At 42.2% G+C, this 14888-nt stretch overlaps 1 protein-coding gene across 6 annotated transcripts in view; it reads right to left on the bottom strand.

The window, feature by feature from the left end:
* The window catches only part of HFM1 (helicase for meiosis 1), a 55944-nt gene that overhangs the window by 15971 nt on the left and 25085 nt on the right, over positions 1-14888 (bottom strand). For all 6 annotated transcript variants that reach the window (XM_077928479.1, XM_028732816.2, XM_028732815.2 and 3 more), the window contains exons 17-25: positions 11978-12072; positions 10108-10241; positions 6406-6453; positions 5177-5257; positions 4306-4397; positions 2520-2626; positions 1526-1573; positions 847-944; positions 623-754 (exon numbers count right to left, since the gene is read on the bottom strand). In XM_077928479.1, the coding sequence (XP_077784605.1) occupies positions 623-754; positions 847-944; positions 1526-1573; positions 2520-2626; positions 4306-4397; positions 5177-5257; positions 6406-6453; positions 10108-10241; positions 11978-12072 (835 nt within the window). The remainder of the gene's footprint in view (positions 1-622; positions 755-846; positions 945-1525; positions 1574-2519; positions 2627-4305; positions 4398-5176; positions 5258-6405; positions 6454-10107; positions 10242-11977; positions 12073-14888) is intronic.

The following is a 14888-nucleotide window of genomic DNA, read 5'->3' as shown; positions in this document are numbered from 1 at the left end:
CCAAAAGCAAAGGCTGGAATCCAAAGAGATGCTGTGAGCACGCTCAAGTGCATATGTTCATACATTGAAGCATCTCTGGTTTTCTTTTCTAATTGCTGCTTCTTATGTACAATAGAGACTGCTGCAGCATCTCCCCATGTCTGGGAGTCAGCTGTTTTAAAAAGAGGTCTCATTTCTTAGGTGTGTCAGAAGCCTCAGTAAGGTACCATCATTTAAAGCAGTATCACTTTAAACAGTTATGGCTTCTCCCAGCTATGGAATTCTGGGAACTGTCGTCTGTTAAGGGTTCTAAGAAGTTGTTAGCAGACTTCTATTCCCTTCACAGAGCTCCAGTTCTTAGAGTGGTTTAACAGTGAATCTCTCTTCCCATGGACCTCAGGCTACTGTAGATGACCCTCAGGGTCCCTTCCAACTCTATACAATTCTATTATTCTTTTGAGGAATCCATGGCTGTTTAAAGTGATAATGATACTGCTTTAGTTATACAGTGTGGATGGGACCTAAGATGCAGAAATTCCCCATATGACCCTTTGAACTCCGCAGCAAATATTGAGCGTGGGGTGTTATATATCGTAACTGAGTTCACTATACATTGTACTTTCTTGTTGACTGTAGTACCTACCAATTTTTTCAAGTTGTTTAGATACATACAGTGAGTTTTCCCAAAGTCTACACCTGAAGCACTTGGCTAAAATCAGAGAGCTTAATAATGCAATAAAGTTGTTTTGACGGGAGGCCAGAAATTCAGACAACCCTGCACAAGAGAACAAACATACAGGTGAGGGGAATCGTGCAAGACAGACTGTTTTTAAATAATCCAAAAGTAAAAATGATCTTTTGTCATACATTTTGTAAGCCTTATGCCATTTCTGAAAATCTTCCCTATATCTTGTGTCAATGTGAAATCTTGTATGGGAATGCATCCTAGCTGCGCCTGAATAAGACTGCAAAAGAAATAGTGAATCATTCAAATTATCAAAACAGATTTTAAACATTTCAGTCATGTCAGCTACTGAAGGGGGGGGAAATCAAGGTCAGGATAAAATCTAGAGTATATAGAAAGCTAAGAAGTGATTTTACAGGATATGCACAACTTGAAGATTTAACATACAGAATAAGAGAGCAAGAAGAACATATGTTTAAAGAAGACTGCAAAACATTTATTGAATATATGGAAAATAACTGTATACAGCTGAAAATGCTGGCAGCATTAAGGTAAATTCAAAGGAGTAAATAATTTTTGATGGATGTAAAAGGGGAAAACTGATTGGAACGGTTATTGTAAAATATGCAGGTATGTACAATATGTAAAATGAACCATGGATAGTGAAAAAGGGAAGCCATTAGATATTTTAAAGTCTGCAAAATGTTTATTTGAAGCTGTAAAATTGAAAATTTTATGAAAATTATTATATATAAAAAAGAAGTGATTCTACAGGAATTAATTGACCTAGAATTTTATCATTAAGTAGTAGTGAGTGCCTGCTCTATTTCTCTTTAAAAATAGGAGAGCCTAAATGCTTACCAATTCACTTTCATTTCTCTCGTTTTTATCTTTCCTTCCATTGGATATCTGTATATGAAACACAACATATCAATTTTCATTCCATAAGACTGGGACCTTACTCCCATCTTAATGGTCCAATGACAAACAATGGATTCAAATATGACACACTGTCTAGCCTGTAGGAATAATCAGCAATGTATGTCTAGAATGATCACATGCAATGATATATACATGCTTGTTTTAGTTAGTGACCTACACAATGACTGAAGAATGAAGAGCTCTACAAAGCCAAATGCAGCCCACCAGCCATAAATGGTTCTATAATGCTCCTGTTATTGCTGCTTGCCTGGAGCAAACAATGGGATGATCAAGCACCTGACAGGCCACTTTGCTGGGACTGCATTTGACTGATTGTGCCACTAATTGTAGAAGCCAGTTTTAAGTACACGTAAATGAAGTTCTGCTGAAATCAGAATAACTTAAGACACAGTTCATACACTAGACCTAAGAAGAACCTACACATGGGCAGAAAAGTCGATTAGATGTAGCAACTGTTGGTTCAGACTAGGGCTAATTAAAAGCAGTCACACAACCTGAGTCCAGTTCTTTCAGTGCGTCTCCCCTCCCCCCCCACGCTCCAGCATGCACTAGGGTTCTTCTTGCACCATGAGGGGGAAACAAAGAACTGCGAAATTTCAGTAATTTCCTTGTTTTGTCATTTCTTTGGTGCTCCAAAATGAATTCCTGCACTGCTGAAGGATGAGTGAGGGGTAGCAGGAAAGGAAGGGTGTTGGCATGGTGCTCTCAAGCGGATTGTAATACCTGTCAGAACAAGTAGTTGCTACACCCAGCCAAATGTTGACCACATGGAGTTTCTTCTTACATCTCCTGTGGGAACTGGAATTAGTAATATTTGAAATTGTGATTTTAAACCTATGTAACTGTGTGCAGGACAGCAACAGTGGTCTATAATCAAAATTAAACTTTATTTTTTGAATATATCACCTTGTACCTTATGCTTATCCTGTTCTTGTCTTTATTCAAAGTATTCAGTATTTTTTTCTCATTTGTTCTTAACTTGATGTCTGAAAATTCATTGCAGCTGGAGATCAATGTGACCTGCAATAGTTTCTTTCATTTATTCAAAATTCTCCCATCTTGGCCTTTTCTAAATATTTAAATTATATTTTAAGCACAGCAGTATTACTTTTGATACCTCATAAGGCCTTTCAGGATTGCTAGCACAAACAAACCAGGAAAGTATGATTGGGGTTGCCCTGAAAACCAGGATTGCAAACCAGGATTAAATTTTGGTCTTCAATGTTCAATTGTACAGCTAAGTGCAAACCACAGTGTGTAAACCATATATTGTTCATGTGTATGAAACCTGGGTTGGATCTACACACAGGAAAAAACCACTATAAATAAGTCAGAAATTAAACCGTTATAGCAAAGGGGGAAAAACCTTATGGAAAATCACATACAATAATTTCCTGCTCTCTTGCACCAGCTGGTGTTGCATGTTTATAACGCATTCAAATCGCTGTTTCTTTGCTAATGTAGCTGAGTCCCTGGTTAGGAAATCAGCCCTTTACAATATATTTCTAGCATATACAGTACAGACTACAAGGAGTGATCAGTGGCTAGGCCAGAACCACATCAGTGTAAACAAGCAAAGAAAAACAAATCAAGTCAGAATGAGATAGATGGGGGGGGGGAATTGTACCCACTGCAAAACTAATGTACAGTGATTATTTTAAGAAGTTTAATTGGGAAGTGTTGCAATATCTGATTTATGAAGTTTGGCAAATGGCGGGAGGAACTTTTTATAAAATAGCCTGTGGTAATATTAATGGACTAATTAATTAATTAATTGATTAATTAATTAATTAATTAATAAGATTTCTTAACCACCTTTCACCATAAGGTCCCAGGCTAGGTTATAGCTATTTAATCTACCGTTGCAAAAACAGATAAAACTTGCAATTCTAAAACAAGTACAGTGGTACCTCAGGTTACGGACGCTTCAGGTTACGGACACTTCAGTTTACAGATGCTGCTAACCCAGAAATAGTACCTTGGGTTAAGAACTTTGCTTCAGGATGAGAACAGAAATTGTGCAGCGGCGGCAGCGGGAGGCCCCATTAGCTAACGTGGTACCTCAGGTTAAGAACAGTTTCAGGTTAAGAACAGACCTCAGGAACGAATTAAGTTCTTAACCCGAGGTACCACTGTAATGCTATTCCTAATGGAACACAACAGGGTTGGATTCAGGCTTAGTCATGGGATTTAAGTCTTCATGACTATGTAAAGTATAAATTTAAAATGGGATTATATGGAACAGCTGGGATCCAATAGTGCCCTTCTGCTGGTAGAAAGCCTGATTTCAGAACGGTCACTTACCGTGCCTCCTCGGTGAGCAGTGGTTGCGACCCAACGCAGCGCTTCCCTTGCTGCTTGGAGGCAATGTGTTACTTTGAGTGCACTACGCCCCCCTCGGCCACCGTGGAGGCTCACAGGTTCCCGCCAAATCCATTGATTCAAAAGAGCCAATCCGCGGCGGCCTTAGGGGGGCATGGCTCAACAAATGGACCTGTGGGAGGCAGGCTTCATTCAGGTCCGCTCGGCAACTATAAGTCCCAGCCAACCCTGCCCTCCTCATCCAGTATGCCTGGTACAATGTGATGCTACACTACAAGATGCCTTCCACCAGCTTGTGCAAGAGCTAACGAAACAGCAACAAACCCTTTCCTCCTTCTGCTCACGATATTCATATTTCATTTGTGTAACAAAATTACCAGTTCTTGTAAAGTCTCGTTTCCATGAATCGTAAAACACTTTTTCATGGTGTCAAATGCAATATAATACCAAGCCATTAGTCGTCCAGTTTCTGTAGGAAAAGAAATATAAAGCACTTAGCACTCTGGTGAGTCAGGTGTAGTGTTCCATCCATTTTTCTCCCTGCATATCATAACCCTGAGCAGACTTACCAGTTTTTAATTACTCACCTTTAGAGAGCGGAGACAACACATCATTAAGCAGATTTAACAACAGTGCTGTGGCTTGCTCCGATAACAGAATTTCAAGTATTAATATTAGAGGGGGAAATTGTTCCCATTTACAACTATGAAATCACTGAACTGACATAAGAGCTTTCCATGCTCTCAAATTAGCATAAAGTGGCAGAGGGACACTTCTCCCAACAATGTACTTCAGCAGTATCAACAGTTCTGTCTGGTCTGGCCTAATGACCATGTCTATCTTGGGAACCAATATGGGCATTATTGCAGCTTTCACATTCTTTGCTGCCTAATGACTGATTCTGTGGCTGTGACTCCACAATCCTCAGAAGAACTTTGAGCACTAGTGGGACAATTTAATCCTGAATGTGTTTTAAACCACAGCCTTTGGGCATGTATTTACTGGCACCAGTTCTTAACCTCTTAATGCACCTGATTTGAAGCCATTTTCTATTTTCTCTAGTACACGCTTGCAACATAGATGTGCCAGCAAGAGGCTGCTCTTATCATGGAAATCGTAAGGAACGACAGGAAAGGAACCCCTAAAATATCTAGGGCCCTAGCCATAACAGAGGCAGTGCCCTATCCAGAAAACATTCTAAACACTAAAAAAACTAAGCTTCTCACTTTTGTAAGATTTAAGTATTACCTGTTGGCTTGAAATAGAGTTTATCATCCATCTTGATCAAATCAAATGCAGATAAATCATTCAAGTTCTTCAAACATAATTCTGTTCAAGTAGGAGAAATAATTGTTAGTACATGTAGGGAAAAAAGTTTTGTCCGTACCTAAGGCCATGTTCCAGCTAAAATTAAGCACTTTTGGGTCTCATGGAATTTGATATGAAATTTAAACAAGCTTAACTCTCCTATTGATAGAAATACAAGTTTAAAATTGGCAAGTAGTACTTGCTGGATTGTGCTCTCAATAACTAACATATTTTAATCAAACCCTTGGTGAGTTAGGGACTTCCCCTGCATGTGAAGACAGGCTCTTGCAGATTGAGCAGTCAAGAATAATAGTGGGTCCAACAGTCAAGAAGGCGATTACTGCACATGTTGCAGAAAGAAGTGAGGGGCAGATGGGGCTCGTCAACCTGGGAAGGTAGCCCATCTAGGAGAAGGAAACTCTGGTCCTAAACCTCCGCTGCCTTGAGGCATATATTTGGGGAAAGAAAAGGCTAAGGGGTAAACTCTACATAAATGCAGAGTAGACTCCCTAAGATGATTGGATGGCATCTTGTATGCCTCCTTCTGCCATCTCCTGTAGACAAGCTGGTGCCAGATGTATTCCTTTGGAACACATCAGTGAGGCCAAGAGGGGGGGTCTTGTCTTCTGGACAGTCCAGGACCTCCATACACACTGCCCAGGGTTGAATCCCAGAGAGGTTACTTGGGTGCTGCAGCACACAAAAGAAGTGGGAGGCAGCAATTACAAGTTACTGGTTTCTGCAGCCGCAGCAGGCACTGTGATTCTCCGGTGGTTTAACTTCACCTTCAGATGTGCATTCCATTGTTTCTCAAGAGAGATGGATGCCAACAATAACAAATCAAATAAGGCCCACTTAAACTTTTTAAAAAATGCTAAGGACCTTACATGGTAACCTGCTGCCTATCTCAGCCATTTTTAAAATGGCTGTACTTTCATTTTACATCTTACTTTGTTGTGAGGAAAGCTGCAGATCTGAAATGGAATCTAGATGGATATGTCAGTCAGGTGAAAAGATTATTTAACAACTTACACGAGTATTACCTGAACTTTGAACAAAGCTGCTACTGATAAATGGTATAAAGAAGAAAGGATGTACAGGCTTAATAGATCACATAGGAACTTATGTAAAATGCATGATCTTTTCAAGCATGGTGGAAAGTGTCTAACCTTGCAGTTTTGCTTCAATTCCACTTCTGTCCAATCCAGTTGGAAAACCTTCATCAATGGAAACATTTGCATTTGATTATGGCTTTAATTTGTAAGAACTCTCAGCTGTTATATGCACTAGAAATCTAAAAACAATATATTTATATAATGAACATATATGGGGAGCCACCAGCCATGAGAAATAAAGTGTTTTTTGAGATTTAAGATGCCTCCAAGGCCATAGCCTGGCTGACTGCTCTTCAATTCTAACGGGGTGTCTGGTGGGCCCTGATGTGCCTGGTGGGTTATTCATGTTTCTAAGGGGCAGAACTATTGTGCTGTTTGTTGTATAAGTTCTTCTGTCTTCTTCTGTCTCCTTTAGTAGTAGGCTGATTCTTGCTTGACCAAAAGTGGGGTGCTACTCAACCAGGACTTCTATAAGCTCCATTCAAAGGTATTGGTGCTTATACAGATTCAGTATTTAGTGAATTATATATTCAATCCCCAAATCTGGTTTAATGCTTTCTTAAATTTGTTGCTGTTATTGTTTATTTCATTTATGAATCACTTCCTATGAGGCATCTCTAAGTGATTTACAATGCAAAAAAACACACATATAAAAGAATCACATATATAAAAGAGCTAGAACTGTATACATAAACCCAAATTATTAATTTTTTTGCATAAAATATTACACAGATATATAATCAATCTCAAATCTAACATATATACTAATTGGGGTAACAATATTCAATTAGCACCCAGAATTGGAGTTAAGTGGGCTGAATGGGGTTGCATATTCATTGTATTGTACATTTAAAACACATCCCTCTCCCCCACAAAAGAATTCTGTAGTTTGTAAGGGTGCTGGGAATAGTATCTCTGGGAGGGGTAAACTACAGTTCCCAGGATTCTTTGGGGGGTGTTGTTCTCCTGTCACAGCTCTGAAATGGTCCTTTTTGTGCCGATGAACTATACCAGGGGTCTGCAACTCGCGGCTCCGGAGCCACATGTGGCTCTTTTACACCTTTGCCGCGGCTCCGGGGCGGATACTAGCGAAGGGAGGAGGTGCATTGTGCGCCCCGAAACTCCCCACTGTGGCGGGCGCTGTACTGGCTGTGACGTCGCATGGGGGCGGTGCGTGCATTAGTCACGCACTGTCCCGACGTCACCTTCCCGGTTTTGCGGCTCCCAGTTTTTTTTCCTTCGGAAAAAGGGTCCAAGTGGCTCTTTTTGTCTTAAAGGTTGCAGACCCCTGAACTATACCATGCACTGATTATTTATGAGCACACAGCATAAGAAGCTGGAATAAGAATGAAAGCAAAGGCTTAGAAAAACCCTTATTTTTTGTTTTCCTAGCTTAAAATATCTGCCAATGCAGAATGTATTATTGCCTCCCAATGATATTTCTTCAGTGTCTTACTACATAAATAAATCAGAAGAAAACAATTGCATAAATCTTCATCCTGCAATTCTCTTGGCTATAACAAATACTGTATGCACCTTTGTTTTAAGGAGTAGCTTATTATTGTGATTATTTTCCCATTTACTAATAAAATGGCTTCACCTGTATCTTGAAAGAATCAAAGTCAGTGTGAAAACAGATGTAGAGAAAGGTGCTAAATGTCCTAACTGCTATCATTTAAGGGCATTTCAACAAAGCAACTATTCCGTTTACCACTTCTTTCCTTTCTTTCACAGCTCTGAAAAGCAGATGTTCCATGTACAGAGAGATCCTACTGTGCTGAACACCCTAGAATGCCTTATGCTGTGGTGTTGACAGCAAGTAGGATCAGTGCAGAAGCAGAAACTCTGCCTTCAGGGGGAAAATAGATCTCTTTTCACTTGATAGGAAATGTTTTTCTGAATTTTAATGTTCTTTTTTGATCCTCTATAAAAACAAGTCTATTTAACAGAAAACCAGAAATGCCACACACTACTTCACAAAAGTGATTTGTCACACAGTGGTTAATAAATGTGAATTGTATTTCTTTTTAAAGCAGACTTGCGACTTCATACTGACAAGTGGAGGTGAAATGCCAGCACCACCTTTTTGTGTGCTCATTATGTTTCTATCAGCTACTGGGCCGTGTTCAAAGTCTTTTTACAAAGCCCTGAACAACTTGAGACTAGGTTGCCTGAGACCAGTTGCCCCTGTATTGATTATAAGATCACTTTGATCACTTGGGGAAATTTTACTCATGGAACCGCAGCCTACAGAATATTGCAAGGCATTTTCCACCATTGACTCTACACTGTGGAATGTCTTTCCCTCTGCTACACTGAAACGTTATCCATCCATTGCTTCAGAAATATTGCAAATACATATTTTTGCTCAGGATTTCCCTGACGTCCAATACCGCACCTAATTATTAGTGAATTTCTGTTTTTCTTTGTTTTTAATGTTGTATATGTTGGTTTTCGGTAAAAAGGAAAAGAATAAAATATATGGTATAATAAAAGGAGAATTCACTGAATGCCTAGATCAAGGCTCGGGACAAGTACTCTTTGGTGAGAGAGCCCCAGCAGAAATTTGAAATCACAAAACATGAAGCAAAGTAAAGCATGGAAATATAGGCTGTTAGAATTCCCTTCTAAGTTGTTTTCAAAGTCCCCACTTCCCCTAGCATAGAAAGAGACCACGTTTTTAGGATGTCAAAAATGGTTTACTTACAAACTCTTCAAAGGTCATATTCATGTGCTATTCCATACAGCAGCAAAAAAAGACAGGTAGTATAACTTATGTTCCAAAATGGTAAATGTTTCTAAATCATTTGTACAGAAAAACAAATATGGCTTGCTTAAGTCACACAACATCCAGCTTAGACCTCCTCACTGGTAGGGTTCACATGGCAGAATGGAGAACAAAGAGTTTAGTAACCCTTCCTCCCAAGGTGAGGGGGAGTGACGTAGCTAAGCCTGGCAGAATCGCTTACTCTATGGTCTTAATGCCTTCATGCATTAATTAGAGTTAAGCATGTTGGTTGTATGAAGCTGATTTATCCCACAGTATGTCTATGCTCTACTCCACTACTTCAGCCTTGTTGCTAGATCTCCCTGGTGTTCATCCACTATGCCTGTATCTGTCCTTTTTGGCTTTCTCAGAAAGATTCTGATCTACTGGCTTCTGCAGTTTCTTTCAAACAGAAGCCAATACTGTACTCATGGGTGTGGCATCCAGTAGCTACAGGTTGTATAGATGACCTCTTGCAGCTAACCATTTTGCTTCCATGGCACAGTAGCCTACCAGGAGAGTCTCTCTTTTTTAGGGAAGGGAAGGGAAGGGATAAAGTAAAAAATAAAATAAAGCTAGCTGAAGAGACAAATATTAACACAGAAAATTCAAAGTCTTGACATTCATCAGAAAGCACTAAGAGAACTTCAGGCTCTGTTATTATAAGATATGCACAGAACTTGAAAAAGGGGCATATTAGGAAGACAAATGCAATGATGCTGGTATATGTGATTATGACAAAATGAGGTAGCAAGGATTTGAGCACAACTCACGAAAAGGCTTCAAAATTTTTCATTGCCAAAATCTCTACTGAAAATGAGAACTCATATAAGACAAAAGAAGATGCCACTAATCTTTCCTGTAATTTTTCAATATACCTAATTTATTTCCCAAGATGTGACTATTTTATTGCAACAGACCTTATTATGCCAAATCGTAGCATATTTTAATTGAACACTGAAGTCCAGAAAACGTTAAGAGTAACCAACCATAGTGAGCTGGATTCTTCAACGCTCTGATGTAAAGGAAAGTTGATCGTATCCATTCCAAAGCTATGTTCACATCTGTGATGGTGTGGAGCACAATTTCAGCATTTAAGTGTTCAATGAGTTGTGTGTGCAGACTAAGAAAACCAGAAAGCAAATGCATACAAATGAAACATACCAAAAGTCTTCCAGTGGCAAGCAGTACATTGCATTCTTAAAATAGTTTAGGCAACTAGAGGTTTGGGGGCAAAATCCATCACCTCCATCTTCCCATCTGGCTACTAGAATAGCCTTCAATTCCAAGAATCACCACACTCCTCTATTATGCTGAGGCTCTATAAATTCCTTTACCCTTATGCACCTCTGCTTCTCACTTCCATGAGAGTATGGGAGACGGCAGCTGAAGATGTATAAGCAATAGATCTTTTATTGCTTCTAAGGTAGAGCTTTCCAAACTTTTCAGCTTGGTGACACACTTTTTAGACAGGCATCATTTCACAACACAGTAATTCAGTTTTACTAGAAAAACCAGAGGTTAAACTTAACTCCTTTCCAGCCCCGGGAGGAGTGCAGGGAGCGTTCGCCCAACACATCTATACACTGCAGCCAACACATGAATGTGTCGCAACACACAATTTGGAAAGCTCTTTTCTAAGAGGTTGCGTCCAATTGGTGCCTCTTCACTGATGGAAGGTTTCTCATAGGCATCTAGTTGGCCACTCTGAGAACTACCAGCTCCAGAACAGAGAACCAAGGCAACCTTCAGCGATTCCCCACTCATCCTCTACTGTCCACCACTTCATCTCGCATGTTGTTTTGAAGGTTTCCCAACCTTCCACAGCAGATTTAGGGTAGGGGTGTGTGAATCACCAACAATCATTAATTCAACAATGCAAGTTTCCACATCAATGAGCCATCCATTAGCTGAGGGGCACCAATCAGATAGCACTCATTTCACTGAAAATTAATCCTAGGAACTCTCAATAGTAAAACAATGCAATAAGAAAGTTTTAAGAAAGCCTCAATAAAATGTATTTTCGTTCTCTTATTAGGTTAAATGTTCATTGCTGTTTACAAGAATATCAACACACATGCACCCTTAAGGGATGGTCTGATCCCCTGTCTGATACTATATGTGCCCCCAACAGCTGGGATTTCCCATCCAAATGGACTTGCGAAATACAGCTCCAGCAAAGAGCTCTGTGTGTGGAAACCTGTTTCCACACACATATTGACTATGTTGAGTCAAAGTGAATAATACAATGTCATTTTTACTGTGAATTCTAATTTGGGAAGCTTCTGATTTGCCAAAATTTAAGTGCAACAGAAATTACACAAAAACCCCTGAAATTATTATAGGAGTGCAAACCTAAGCAAACTACACATGCTGTTCAGCTTTTCTCCCAGCATTTTAATTTTTAATTAAAAGCAGGCACAAGGGGCTCAGAATCTAGACTCTTTCTCCAAATCTGTATCTCCCTATCCTATCATCTCTAAAGCTGCTCTTTGCCCTTCTAGAGAGAAAAGGGTGCTTGTGTTTATTTTCTTCTTCTAGTTCGCTAATTTCAAATTAAACACTGCAGTACTGCACACAATTATATAAATGGGACCTAGAAGCATATAACCATATGAAGGATTGCAACACCAAATTGCTTCCGTTCTACGCAGATTATTATAGAAGAATCAAGGAAAACGCTGGTGTGGATTTTTGTTTGTCTTGTTGATTACTATTTCCCCACATGCTGGGAATATAAAGATTTTCTAGCTTCCCCATAGGCCTATCCTCATGATCCATCAGATAAATTTCTTCAAGATAAACAAATGTGTTTTAGACTGTAATTCCAACAACATACAGAAAAATGGCTCAAGTTACCTGCTTTCTATTGTATCTGCACCATTTAACATCTGAACATACTTGTCTCTAGTACTTATCCTTGTCATGATAACTGCTGTGGCTGTTGTATCAAACTGGGAAGGAAATATATATATAGAAGAATGCTTTAAACCAAGTAGGCAGTAATGAAACATTTTTATGGCAGTGAAAAATATAGGACTATCAACTAACGTGAAGTTCAATCACTGAAATATTTAGCCAGATCAAAATTCTGGACAGGAGGGTATCCCTATCTGCCTGGTTCTTTTGTACAGTGGCACCACCACTTATGTGTAATTTACTTATTCAATCGTAACTGTCAGGGGTTCAGGAGCAGAGGGACAGGAAAGGGAGGATTTAGAGACCGAGGGAGAGGAATCCGAGGGAGAGGTCAGCGATGATAGCCATCCGAGGTCTCTAAGTCTCTCCAGTGAATCAGAGGATTCACAGAAAGGGGCTCCAGTGGTCAGAGCTAGGGGGTTGCCAGAGGGAACACCCCAGGAAGGAGGGGCCAGAGGGGACTCAGAGAGCAGCAGCTGGAAATCGGGACCAGCTTCCCCACCGGAGAGCAGTAAGGGGGAGGAGTCCCAAACATCGGCAGCAGGCAGCTTTCCGTCAGCGGAAGGACATGAGTCAGGGTTAGCCACGCCTGCATCAGAGAGCGAGGAAACGGTCAAAAGGAAGGTCAGGGGCAGCGCGCGCGCGCCAAGTTCAAATGTACAAGAGGGGGGCGCAATGAGCAGTCTGGAGAGGGAGCCGGGTCCCAAAGCCCGCCGAAGAGAGGGGGAGGAGTCCGAAGGGTCCGCTTCCGAGGCGTCCAGGAAGGAAGGCACCCAGGGGGGTAGTAGGACCCAGAGGCGGAAGGAGAAACATAGAAGGTGGAGTAAGGCTAGAGTCTTAAACTGGTGTACAGGGGGCGGAGACTCAGACGAGGCTTCGCTGGTCTAGGGTCTAGACGTAGAGACGCACGCTAGAGTCTGAAAATGGGAACTAAACTTCAATAAAGACTTTTGTACAGTTCTGCTGGCTAGCGTTGGTCTTCTGTGAGCTGAGACCTGGAGGCAGTCTCTGACAGTAAGCCTCGTCTCACGTTTCATCGGTTTTCTTCGCCTCAAGCATCGCTACGGAAGCGAGGCAGGGAGGGGAGAAGACTGGTGCCTTGCGAGCTCACAAGAGTCAGGCGAGATGACTACAGAACAGAAAATAGCTTCCCTGCAAGAAGCGGTGACACAACTCAACGCTGAAATAATCGCATCCAGGAAGAGAGAGGAAGAAGCGGCAGCTGCCTGCAGAGATCTTCAAGCCAGGTTGGAAGGGCTTGTGAAGCAGGGGCTACCGGGACCCAGATCCGAGGGGATCGGGTTGGGGAAGAGAGGAGGCAGCATTGTATCTCATTTTGATGGGAATTTGCAGCAGTACCCCAATTTCCGAGCAGACGTGCTGTTTGCGCTGCAGCTGCTGGAGAGAGACTTTAGAGATGAGCGGGAGAAAGTGGGGTTTATTTTGTCTCATCTGCATGGGGACGCGAAAGCATGGCTGCGCAATCTGTGGAGGGATAAGGATCCAGCGCTCCAAAGCGCAGATGCATTCATTAAGGCAATGGACTCCTGTTTCTTATCTAACATAGACATTGACATTGCCCGGAGAGACATATTTGGGCTAAGACAAGGGAAAGCCAGCGTAAGGCAGTATCATTCCCGGTTTTTTGCATTGGTCAACGCGCTGAATTGGGATAAGGATTCTCCGCCAGTTAGAGACCTTTTTTTGGAGGGCCTGAACCCACAGATCAAGGATGAGATGGCACGGGGAGAGAGACCCACAACCACTCAGCAAGTGGTTGAAAGAGCGTTGTCGATTGGGGTGAGGCAGGAAGAACGCCCGTGGAGCAAAGAAGAAGGGCGTTGGGGACGCACACCAGCGAGAGTGCCCCCCCCTCTTGCCCAGAGAGGCAGCGCGTGCGCAGTCCACGCCTCCACAGGGAGGGGGCGAGGAGCAGATGGAGATTGGCGGTGCTAGGGCTCACTCAGCTACCAGAGCCTTAACACCGGGAGCAGTAAAATCGAAGTTGCCTAGAAGGAACAGGAAGTGCTATATATGTGAGAGTGCAGAGCACATTGCGAAAGAGTGTCCCCAGAGGATCCACAAGCACACTGCAGCTTCAGTGACAGTATTGGAAACAACTCAGCAGAGAGAACCACAGCAGGGAAACGACGAAGTCTGGCTGGAAACAGAGGCACTGGGGCCCAGCCAGACGAGTCAGTGAGGAAGTCCCCAGAGATTTTGCAGCCCACAGACCCCCTCCCGCCCAAACCAGTGGTGCAGCTCACCGCATCGCTCCAGCTGCCCAATGGACTCACCTTAGAAGTGCCTATTACAATTGACTCTGGCAGTAATGCAGACTTTATAGGACTGGAGTTCATTCAACAACACAACGTAGCATTACTGCCAGCCACGCTGCCCCTGAAGGTTGTCACGGTGGATGGCAGGGAACTGCTAGGGGGGCAGGTGGTGCAGCAGACGCCGCCGATGGTGATGCAAATTGGGAATCACCGGGAGGTCATCAGCTTCAATGTCACCCAACTGTCGGACACGCCTGTAGTATTAGGCATGAGTTGGCTGCACAGGCACAGCCCAGCATTGGCTTGGTACCAGCGCCAACTGACTTTTGGATCTTCCTACTGTGCGGAACACTGCATTATACCCAGCCCGGAAGGGGAAGAGGAAGACCCGCAGTTACAGTTGGGCACGCTGCAAGCGGTACCCCACAAGTATGCGGAATTTTTGGAGGTATTCTGCGAGAAGGAGGCGGACAAGCTACCTCCTCACAGACCCTATGACTGCAAGATTGACCTCCTGCCGGGGGCGACGCTGCCAACTGGGAAACTGTACTCCATGTCTGAGGATGAACTGC

This window comes from Podarcis muralis, chromosome 5, assembly GCF_964188315.1.
Source record: "Podarcis muralis chromosome 5, rPodMur119.hap1.1, whole genome shotgun sequence".
Classification (NCBI taxonomy): Eukaryota; Metazoa; Chordata; class Lepidosauria; order Squamata; family Lacertidae; genus Podarcis; species Podarcis muralis.
Note: the sequence above shows the minus strand (reverse complement) of the source record. Positions and strands in the feature narration are given on the sequence as shown.